This window comes from Hakea prostrata, chromosome 1 (assembly GCF_041222555.1).
Source record: "Hakea prostrata isolate BN-2017 chromosome 1, UWA_Hpros_2, whole genome shotgun sequence".
Classification (NCBI taxonomy): Eukaryota; Viridiplantae; Streptophyta; class Magnoliopsida; order Proteales; family Proteaceae; genus Hakea; species Hakea prostrata.
In genome coordinates, this window is record NC_142600.1 from 26,770,720 (window position 1) to 26,782,874 (window position 12,155).

Below are 12,155 nucleotides of genomic sequence, written 5' to 3' on the forward strand. Positions count from 1 at the left end.
GATAAATTTAAATTGATTTTAAAGGGACATTTCTAAAGCTGATGATTGATAATATTTTTAAATTTTTTTTAACAAATAATACAAACTTTTAGGAATAAAAAAGCAAATGCCAAAACTTTTGTTGGACAGAAATGAAAAGCATTATTTTACCAAAAAAAAAAGACAAATGAAATATTAAAATAGGTATTAGGTAAATAGTCCAAAATTTTTAATCTACTATATATACAATCTCTTTTAAGTAAACTCACCATGTAAATCTTTTTTAAATATTGTAAGATTATTAAAAAGAAATCGTAAAAAATTATGATTAATTATGCACTAATTGATAAATTTGGATCATGTTCATATATATATTTTTTTGGTGTACGGATCATCTTTATATATTGCGAGCAGAATGTGCTTGATAAGTATTTGCCCCTAGTGAAAGCTATAGTTTATCATTTCATGAGGATTTTCTTTCACGTGTTTCACCTCTCATGAATAATATAGTGCATTAGGCTCCTGTTCACGTTATAAATTTATCATTTGGAGTTGATGAGTGGTTCACATCTTCACCAATTAGTGCTATGGTGTCTCTTTTAAAACCCTAAAGATGGAGAAGACATGTCCATCAATTAGTGCTAAGATTTTTTTTTTCTACAAAAAAAAGAGAGAAAGAAAAAACCCTCAAAGTGTGTAATAACCCCACAATGAGTGATGCCTTATCTGTCGTTTGTCTTGTGGTGTCTTACATGTCAGGGGATTCCCTTAATATCTTGATATTTTGACAGTCACATGCATCTCTTAAAATCACCTAACTAGTTCATGGCTGAGGGGAGGAGAGAAAGAAAGCATGCATGGAAATTATTTATGTCGGAGGTTCGAGAAAAGAATTTCTGATTTTTGGAAGAATAAGTTTTAAATCCATTGGAATTTCTTTGTGATCTTTTTCTTTCTTTTCTTTATGATATTTTAAAGGGTAAATATCAACTCCCCTCTTAGCTGGACAAATAGCACTTACACCCCCTCTTAGTTGGATAATATCACTTACCTCCCCTCTTACCTAGCAAATATATCAAAACCTCCCCTCTATTAATTTCTCAATTGAATTTAATTTTTACTGTTAAATGTTTTTCTAAAATTCCAAACTACATTTGGCTAAAAATATTTTTTTACCCTCAATTAAAATAATTGTTAAAAACCAAAACTCCATAGTTAAAACACAAATTATCTTTAATTATTAAAAGAACCAACATACCCTTTTTAAAAAAAAAAAAATTTACCAAACAATTAAAAAAACATGTACTACTTGATAACAAAATGCAATTTAAAATCCCTATTTTATGTTTCATGTATTGTTATTTTACATTCTTTGGCCCACTAGTCTTTTAACTACCATTCGTTGATGATCATCAATTAGAAGAACTTGGTTCATCAGAATTCAATAGAACAGTCAACATAACAAGAACAATGATCGATGGGATCCAAATGACTAAAATCTTTTCTGTTGATATCACTTTATTGATACATACAAACATTACAATTCCATCTAAATGCATTATGGGGTTCATCGGCATTTGCTATTTTCAGATATATCGATCCAATCCAGGTGAAACGATGTTAAATTATAGTGGATCAATGAACAACAAGGTGATGGACTCTTTCAATAATGTGGAATCACTATATCCATCTTTATGCTTATAAATGACATCCATCATACGTGCGAAATTGAGAATTCGTAACAGAAATGGCACTGGGACATCAGTAGGTTTCATGAATCCTTGATTTATATCTTCCCATGCTTGTTCCACTCTTCGTTGAAGCTCATGGCATGCCTCTTGTTCAGTGACTCCGTATTGTTTCATGTAACACTCAACACCTGAACAAACAATTCCTCTCTCTTGCTCCATCTTCAATTCAAATAGAATTAGAAATCAATGTTAGATACATATCATCTGCTTGGTTAACGAAAAAGAAGACGGAGTTATACAGGTGAAATGCATCGTGTCCGTATCAACAGCAAAAAAAAAAAAAATACTGTATATACTACAGCCATGCCATGTTGTGTGTAAAAAAGGCGAATTAAACTTGGTGCCGAAGGCTTCCACCCAAGAAGAGTCCGGAAGAGGGAGGGGGGGGGGGGGGGGAGCAATTTTCTATGCATGCATGCAACCTTACTCAAGCAAGTCTTTTTGCCATGATGTTTGCGTTAGGTTTTATATACCTTGCGGGACACGAGGTCATTCATAAGTCGACATATTATTGCCGAAGCCTGAACAAGTTTGGGATCATCGATTGCCCAATCTAATGCCTCCTTTGTCATAACATCTCCCATGCCAAGAAAGGATGTCACTGTAAGCATAGGATAACCACAAGAGGGCAACGCAATTCTTAGATACTCGTCGAATGTTGGAATATATCCTTCCTTAGACCACTTGGCTTCTATGAAGTAAACTTGGACTTGTCTCTTCATCTGGAATAAAACCAGACAAACATGATTTTAGGGTTTTAACTTTTTAGGTAGATTTACTAGAATATGTAAGATCAACAAGTTATATAATTAACTGTTGGTGATACACTCACTGCTGCAATTGCATAATTAAGCTGATAAGGTACTCCTTCTTTTCTTAGAATTCCTCCAATTTCATCGTAAACATCTAAGAGTGCAGAATAAAGCACTTTCATGTATTCTGGAAGTGGCTCCAGTGCACTTATATCCCACCTGAAAATTTGGGCACTCCATTAAAAGCTTGAAGTAATTCACTTCAATAAACCAGAAAATTGTACATATGTAAGTATCAAACCTTTCAACTGCATCTTTGAAAAGCTCGAGTTCTTCTAATGTGCCATACACATCATAGGTGTCATCTATCACTGAAGTCATGGCCATAACTTTGGTCAAGATCGTTCTAGATAGAGAGTAATGTGCTTCAGAATACACTCCTAGTATCCAAAGATAGCATTCCACTAGTCGATCTCTAGCATAAGGGAGCTTAGTTGCGAAGTTCAGTTCTCTCCACCATCTGCAATAATAGGTATGTGAATATCACATGTGCTCATAATAACAAATATATGCATGAAACAAAAATGCATGTATCAAACCACCAAAAAAAAAAAAAAAAAGGAAAAATATTATTCAGGGAAAAAGATTTAATAAATCCAACTACCTTGAGAGTTGGCTTAGCTCCTGCAAATGAATTGACCGAAGTGAATTAAAATCCAATTTTGCAAGCTTCAGCAGAGTCTCATTCCTCTCCTCCAATTCTTGATAAATGGAGATGTAATGCCTGATTTGTAGTCTTGGCATGCCCTTGTGGAGGGGTTGTCTCAATGCATGCTTCACTTGTGTTGCAAGTGAAGGCTTCAAGTCATGAGCAACTTTAGATTCAAGCTGAGTGGTTGTGAATGCCAAGGCTTGATCTAGGATGTCCTCTCCATGAACCTTGAGAAACGTAGCTTCATACAAGCATAACAAGGCAGGCACATCTTTAATTATCTCCTCCTTGAAGCTGCCTTTGCTATCTTTAAACCTATTGAAAACACCTGCAAGGTGGTCGGACGCTTGATCATATTTAAGTAGTATTAAAGTGGATGGTTATCTACTTAATTGCCAAACAATCAAGGGATGCTTAAGGATTACATAGTACTTACTACTAGGGACATTATAGCCTTGTTGTCTCATTAGTCGAAACCACAAAGCAATTATACAAAGATGGTTTCCATCACAACTATCAGGTGGGATGTCTTGCATTTTCTGTAGCACTTCCTCTATCTCGCCTTCAAAGTGGTAAGCCACACCAAGCCGTTGCAATGAATCAATTAAGTTCAACTTCTTTGCAGGATCATTGGCATCAGCCCTTAGCATCCTCCTTACTTCTTCTTTCAACTCTCTATCATTTTCAGAAATATCATAAACCTGCAAAATGCTTAATCTTTGTTAATTTCCACACTAATACATACAAAGAGAAAAAAGAAAAAGCTAGAAAAAGCTATGACATAGATCCCATGTATGGCTTTGGTCCACTCTTTGTTTATAACACACAGACACAGTTGTGGACCTCCCTGATCCTTCCCTATACACACATGCACAACGGAAAAACTTGCTGTGAGCTTTACACACAGTTTTGGTATACCTCTCTCTGTCAAGTTTGCAACTCACCGTATGATCTTTGGGAGCATATGTGATGAATCGATCTCCCCAAATGGTTGGATGGTAATTTGCTGATTGGCGAGTGATATCTGCTTTTATATTTTGAATCAAATGCTGGTGGGCAGCAGGAGCAAGAGAAGGAAGGTCTGGCATTTTCCTAGTGACAAAAAGAGTGTAAGACTGGAGTCAAGAAGGGAGGAAGAGCTCTGATATAATGCCTTAGAAAGTACTTGTATGATCTGATATTTATAGCCACGGATCCATTAGCATTTATGGCCATTGCTTCAAGTGCTGCACATCAAATGTGTAGCACTGAGCCGTGAATGGTGTGGATGAATTCTGGCCACCTGTTTTGGGTTTTTTTTTTCTTCTTTTCTTTGGTTTTTTGTTATTGTTTTAGTTTTAGTTTTAGTTTTTTTTTTTTTTTTTTTCCCCCCACTTTTTGAACTACACCACCGAAACCCCCCCAAAAAAAAAAAGATCGAACACCACTTTAAATCTGTACCATTTGCAGCTCAATGCTGTTCATTAAATGCACAACACTGAAGCCAAATTGGGCCACTAGAGGAGTAAAAGACAAGTTCCTGCTTCAGTGCTGCACATTTACTGAGAACAACATTCAAAGTGGTCGTTTTTTTTTTTTTTTTTTTTACAATTAGTGTAGTTCAAAAGTATATATACATATTTATAAATAAATAAAAAAAAACTGCAAAACGAAATCTTGACCACAACTTTTGATACTCACGATTTTCAGCTTACTATTGTGTGTTAATTGTGGAGCACTAAAGCCAAATGCATAAAAGGCTAGCATGATAAAGATGCATGACATATATGTCCAGATAATATACCATCACAGTTCTTCTCTGGCCCAGTTATTCTTTCATAAGATATGACCGCTGAAAAGGAAACAAAAGACTATCGTGCATGAAAGACATATTTGGCTTGTATGGTTGTAAATGCGTCCTTATAGTGCTTCTTTGGCACAGAGATTTATGTGACATGTTCTACCCATGATTAACATGAGGTTTTTTTTTTTTTGGTAGAAATTCGCTTGAGGTTGATGTTTTAAAAGAAGGGCATATTGCAAGATCTACATCGTCTAAAATCCCCCACCCTTGTAAATCTCTATTTAGCATTTGGGAAATGTGACAGGTGGCAGTTCATTATCCAATGGATTTAATTAAAATTATCAAGAATGTGTAATAAATTTCTAAAACTAAGCCACAAGAAATGAAGAAAAACGAAATTGGAAGAAATTTTAGGAAGTCATTACATTCAATACTTACTTGGATTTTAGTTGTAACAGTTGGACAATTAAGTGCCATGTGTCACAATCCTATATATGAATTACAAGGAATTGCACGTGTTTTGTTCACTAAACAACCTTGAGGGGTTACTCACTCGGCAAAACCAACACCTCATAATTATGGGTCAAGGGTTTGAATCCCCTTGGGATTAAGGGTGAAACTTCCTCTTATACCTAAATTTATGTAAAAAGTTACTTCCTGAAGATGTAGTCAATGTGCGCGTAAGTTGGTCCATGCAAACTCAATTCCAAAAGGAGCTTTCAATAATTAACGCCCTTGCTTGCTTCTTCCAGGTAAACCAATTACGGGAAGAAAAAATGGTCTATGGTTGAATTGCATTTCAAGAAATTCTACCAAATTAATTTTAACATGCGTTTTGGTAGAATTAATTTAACAAGGTTATTATTCGAATTATAACTGGATCACTATAATAAGAAAAAAATAATGTAATTTTCATTTGGAGTCCCTGAGGTTTGATCCAAGTCACTTTTAGTCAAAAAATACTTCAGATTCGCCTTCCTGATCTCCAAAAACACCAATTGATAACATGTTAATCTTTTTATGAACGACATGACCTTATACATTATTAAATTTTTTCTCAATTGCACCATTGATGGTCAGACAAACATAATATACACAAATTCCAATCCAATGCTGCCAATAATAAAAAATAAAAAATAAAAAAAAAATAAAAAAACTGAGGTATATATATATATATATGGGTGAAAGGGATACCCTAGACTTAGAGGGCTGAATGGAACTTCAGAAACATCCATTTAGGTAGAAGATTTGAAGCTTCAGTCTATGATACTAATATCATAAAAGACATGGAAGATGATTGTCAGGTCTCTCAACTCAAGTCACTCTTAACCTGAAGTTTAAAAACTGAAATGGTGAATTATTAACTGGATCTAGTTACCAAACACAACAGTTAAACATGGTTCTTAAAACCCCAAACACCCTGTACACTGAAAAATATTTTGTAGTTTTACAACCCTGAATTACAAAACCCCCCTCGAAAAATACTAAATTATCGTGGATTAGAATAATTCTTCCCCAAAAAGGGGAAAGCACGACAATTAGAACCCAAATTAACTTTAGGTTCAAAATCAATGGGAAACATACCCTAAATTAGGGATTTAATATTTTATTTATAAAATCAAGAAGACATTATTAAAAACACATACTACTAAACATTCAAAAATCGCAATTATCCCAAAAAAAGGTCATAGTTGATACCAATCAAACACATACGGCCATGGTTGGGTATGTTTTTAACTTGTATGATAAACTTTAGTAAAAAAAAAAAGGGTATGTTGGGCTCCTAATAATTAATGATAATTGGGTTTTAACAATGATGTCACGGTTTTAACAATTATTTTAATTGAGGGCACAATTAGCATCTTTAATTGGTAGGATGGATTACTACTAACCACACAATAAACAAAGACAAAATTATGATAAATTGCAAGTTTGAAGAGTAAAAGTAAAAGATACCCAAAAGTTAACTGAGGAGAGGTGTTTGATAATTATTTGCATTGGTATGATGGAGGTAAATGATAAAATCCAACCTAAAAGGGGGTGGAAGATGACTAATTTGTCCATCAAAGAGGGGAGGTAAGTGATATTTACCCTACAATTAATGACGTCCAAGCTATAATTTATCACACATAAATATAATACTAATTAAGAAAATTTGATAATGATTTTTATTAATTAACATTTACTATTGATCTTCAAAGGTCTTGCTCAGAAATTGTAAATGTCCATCAAACTGAGAGGCTAACCAAATGTGAACCTCATCATCTAAACCATTGATATTCCTCTCGTTAAAATTATTATATGTACTAAGATGAAAACGAACCTATGACTTTCACTTGGGACCATTGAGAGTCACAAGATTGGAATTTTAGACCACAAATGAATGGATCGATTCACGTCTAGATTCCCTATGGAGAGATCTCTCTCCTAACTCTTCTCCTTCCTATGGAAAAATAAAACGATGCTCACATCAAAATAAAAAGAATAAAAAATTTCAAAGGTAATTAGGCACATTTATTCCTTAATTATAAAATCCACCTTAGGATGTTGTGGGTGAAATAAATGATAACAAATTAATTTCAAAAGAATCCCGAGGGGTGGCTTAGTTGGCAAAAAACCAATGCTTCCACGTAGGAGGTCAAGTTTAAATCTCTTCGGGCCAAGGGTGAAGCTCCAGCTATATTATTTACATAAAAGCTCCCCTATGGATGAGATTGAGGTGCACGTAAAGTGGCCTAGATGAACTTCAGATCTACCAAAAAAAGTTATAATATTCTTCATACATAGTGAAACTTCTTCTTCTTTGTCCGTCCGCGAACGTAGCACAATGTTGGTGTGACAATCAAATTAAATATCAGTACTACCAGTTTATTTTTATTCGTATTTTGTTTGGTATTCATTTTAACAAACTGGTATTTGAAGACTAATATATAAAAGGTCATAAATGAGAACTTTCTATTAATAATCATTAATTTAGTTTCAATTTTAAAAGTAAATAAATATAATATAATATTTATTAATATAAAACCCATCTAAGAGATTATAGGTTATTTTGGAAGAAAGACAAAAAGTCCAATCAATTAAGGACTCCCTCTGTTGTTCTTAATTTCAATTATCTTCTCATTCTTTCATAGAGTAGTATTAATAAACAGCTAATTTTTTTAATTGATTTTAATCACTAAATTGATTAATCAAATTTTTTATAAAATAAATTTTATTAACAATTAAGAGAAGAATTTGTGACAAATTGAAAATAACTTTAAAAGAAATGGTGACAAAGCATGGCTTAGACCTTATACCTAATATGGCCTCGAAGAAATGATCAGAAGGCATGGATCTATGTAGCCAACCAGCCCGACCCCATTTAGTCGACAAAACCAAACCAACAAAATTACCAATCTATTCACAGCCAACAAAGACGAACCGAAATAATTTAGTTCCTATTAATTACCCCAAAAGATAGTAGAATTACCATGTTTAAGGGAAAAAAATCGTAAAGTATCCTAAAATTTTAATCGTTATGCTTCTTTCAACAATTTTTTTAATAATTTGCTCTAACAACGTTTTCACCAATCCTTGTGCTTTCATAATTTTTTTCTCATAATTTATTCCCCTAAAAGGGAAAAATAAAATAAAATGGATAAAAAAGATCGTTGTGATAAATTCAAATTCATTTCAAAGAAGGATTTGAAAAGCTGATTATTTGTAATCATATTGTAAGAATAAATTATTTCAAACAAATTAAAAAAATGTTAACCTTTAAATAAGGAAAGGGCAAACATTTTGTTAGACGGAAGTGAAAAGCATTATTTTACTGAAAAATAAAATAAAAAAGGAAATGTGAAGCATTAAAATAGTACTAGGTAAATAGTCCCAAAATTAAAACCTACTAATATGTAATCTCTTTTAAACTCATCATCTAAATCTTTTTTAAATACTGTGAAATCAAGAAAAATTTTCCTAAAAAACGTTTTGTTTATGCACTAGCTAATTGACAAATTTGGATCATCTTCATATATTGCAAGGAAAATGTGTTTTATAAGTATTTGTTCCATTGAAAACTATAGTTTATCATTTTATGAGGATTTCCTTTCACGTGTTTTACCTATCACAAATAATATAGTGCATCGGGCTCCTATTCACGTTATTAATCTCATGGAATACTATGGTGTCTCTTTTAAAACCCTCAGGAAGACAATGTCCATCAGTTAGTGCGGTTACGATTTTTTGAATTTCTACCTAAAAAAAAATCTTGATATGGTTCGAGTAAGAACCTGACAGATGAGTGATGCTGGCTTACACTCTCTCATTTGTCTTGTAGAGTCCGACATATGTCAAGAGACTCCTTTAATATCTTAGCATCTTGACGGCGACATATGTCTCTTAAAATCACCTAACTAGTACAATACGATATTTTACCTTGTATCCAATGCTGATAAATATCCCTTTCACATGTGAAAAAAATATATATTGGAGTCAAAACCCAAATCAATGAATTAAACATTTTAGGAGACTTGAACCCAATAATATATTTTTAGTAATTTTTAAGCGCATAAACGGGGTCATAGACCTAAAGCAAAAGAAAAACTACTCATTGGAGAAGTCTTACGAAATTCCTTGGAGGATCTCCTCCACCTTTGGAGGCCGATTTAGAAAGAACGCCAAAGACTCCTTTAGCATTAAAGGGACCTTCAACATCCAATCAGTGATTGTATTCATGTTCACATAAACATTATTAATCAACCACCTCTCAATCGAGCCAAATAACTTAATTATGAGTAAACTTAACAATAGGTTAGAACCCATTAATAATGAATTTAAGTAATGGAAGCCTATTAGGAACTAACCATAAAATCCCATTATAACAGTCATATATATGATTCTAATGATTGACTTACTGAGTGATGATGTCTTTCAAAACTTTGTAGGTGATCAAACAAATCATCTATCATTGGCAGTGGATACCGATTTTTAATAGTCTAACTTGTTTATTTCTTAATAATTGATATGCATTCTCATACTATCATAATTCTTTTTAACAAAGAGCACAAGAGCTACACAAGGTGAAACACTGGGTCTAACGAACCCTTTTTTTTAATCTACCTTGCAGTTGGATTTATAGCTATTTCAATTCAGTCGGTGCCATTTTATAGGGGGCTTTAGATACAAGTGTCTACCCATGCTTAGCGAAAAGGCAAACATAAGATTGCAATTCACAAGGATTCATGCTATAATGTAATGTGTTCTTAATCATCTATCAGACATTTGGGTTTGATAAATCATAGGTACTAGGATTTTGATGGTTGCATACATCCTATCCCGCTGGTTGGACATGGACACTATTTGTGAACTATGTGGAGACTCTATGACATATTTTCCTATCTTGCAAACGAACCAAGAGGATCTAGGTGGCATGACATTTGGGACTTAGAACTCAACACTTAACTAGAGAATCTCTCCTCCACTTCTATGCTTCTTTCCTAGCTAATACAAAGCTAGACAAAGAAGCTACTCGTGATTTTTTTTTCTTGATTTAGTATCACTTGTTATTTCTTATGGAGACAAAGAAACCATGTGATGTTTAATAAACAAAAACCCAACTTGATCAGAGTCCTAAATAATATTTTCTTCTGGGTAACTGAGCTTCACTTGGCATGTTCAAATTCTTATATGCCTGAAGAAACTAAACAATCTTTTACTGACCAGTTCACTTTGGAGCAACACGAATGCTTCATTTCCAGAGATTTATCCATGATTCACTCACCGGTTTTATTTTGTGCAGGGGTATCTAATGAATCTCTAAAGATAGCAGGATGGAGTGTGGGGATAGGTGTAAATGGCAGATTGGTTAAAGTGGAGACAAGATGTGTGGATGAAAGTAATAGGATTGGAGTCGCGCTTTTTGCAATCATCACTGGATTGGAATTAGCAAAGAGAGAAAACATACCCATTACACAAATTTGGTGTAAAAACAATAGAATCATGTCTCTCTTACCAAAGTCCTCGAAGACAGCGTGGCCTTTACAACACTTGACAATTCTCCTAGATATAGTAACAAAACTTAAAGAAACCACATGCTCTACATTTCAATCCCCCAGTCTTTCAAACTTTTTGTTAAACTAGCAGACATGGAAGTAAACAAAGCCAATGGACATGTTAAGACTAACTTAGAATTTCTAGATTTTAATTCCGGTAGATTCCCTATGACTGGTAGATGTAACTCTTATGATGTCCTTTAATTTAACCCTTTTTTTTTTCTCATAAAAAAAAAAAAATAAAAAATAAAAAGAAGAAGAAGAAAACCATAACATCTGATCAGTGGAGAAGGGAAACAAAAGGGGGAGAAGGGAAACAAAAGGGGCTGTCATGCATGAAAGACATATATGGCTTGTACCACATATGTTCTCACATAGATTCTTTGGCCTAGGGATGCATGTGACATGTTCTAGCCATACTTATACTAAGGTTTTTTTGGGTAGAAATGTACCTGAAGTTGATGTTTTAAAAGCAGGGCAACTTGTGGAGGGAACAAGGTGATTAAGTTGTCAGTAATTAATCTTGAGGGTTACTTGGTAAGATCAATGCTTCATAATTATTATGAGGTCGAGGGTTCACCTTATACTTGAATTATATGTAAAAAGTTACTCTCTCTGAAGATATTGTAAAAGTGTCCATAATTTGACCTAGGCAAACCTCATATTCAAAAAGAAGTTTTCGGTAATTTACACCCTAGCTCACTTTTTCCAATTAAACTTGTTACAGAAAAAGCAAAGTTTTGTTGTAGTCTAAGGTCGAATTGTATTTCAAGAAACTTTACCAAATTAATTTTAACATGCTTTTGATAGAATTAATTTTAATAAGTCTATTATATGAATTATAATTGGATCATTATAATAATAGTAGATGAAGTGCACTATCAAAAAAAAAAAAATGGCATGCTTTTAAACCCTTAGGCCACCAAATGATCGGTAGACTTAAGTACTTAATCCATAAGTAAATCTCCTGTCTAAATGTTCTTTCCTCTTTTCTTTTCTTTTTTTCATTTTTTATTTTTTGAAATTATAGTTTCTATATATAGGAGAGGACTCGGGATAACTTATATACAGGGGCTTTTCTCCTGGCCCCAAAGAGATTTCAACTCTTGATTGACCTCTTAACTATAATTTGTTGGTCTTTGC

At 33.4% G+C, this 12,155-nt stretch overlaps 1 protein-coding gene across 1 annotated transcript; it reads right to left on the reverse strand.

The window, feature by feature from the left end:
- Window positions 1-1,604: 1,604 nt before the first annotated feature.
- LOC149028530 ((-)-germacrene D synthase-like) lies at window positions 1,605-4,329 on the reverse strand. Its single transcript, XM_089137427.1, has 7 exons — window positions 4,139-4,329; window positions 3,631-3,895; window positions 3,147-3,522; window positions 2,784-3,002; window positions 2,563-2,701; window positions 2,204-2,452; window positions 1,605-1,889 (listed from the first exon to the last, which is right to left on the reverse strand). Exons 1-7 carry the CDS (start codon window positions 4,280-4,282, stop codon window positions 1,605-1,607), a joined length of 1,677 nt encoding a protein of 558 aa, XP_088993553.1. The 5' UTR covers window positions 4,283-4,329.
- Between the last annotated feature and the right edge of the window lie 7,826 nt (window positions 4,330-12,155).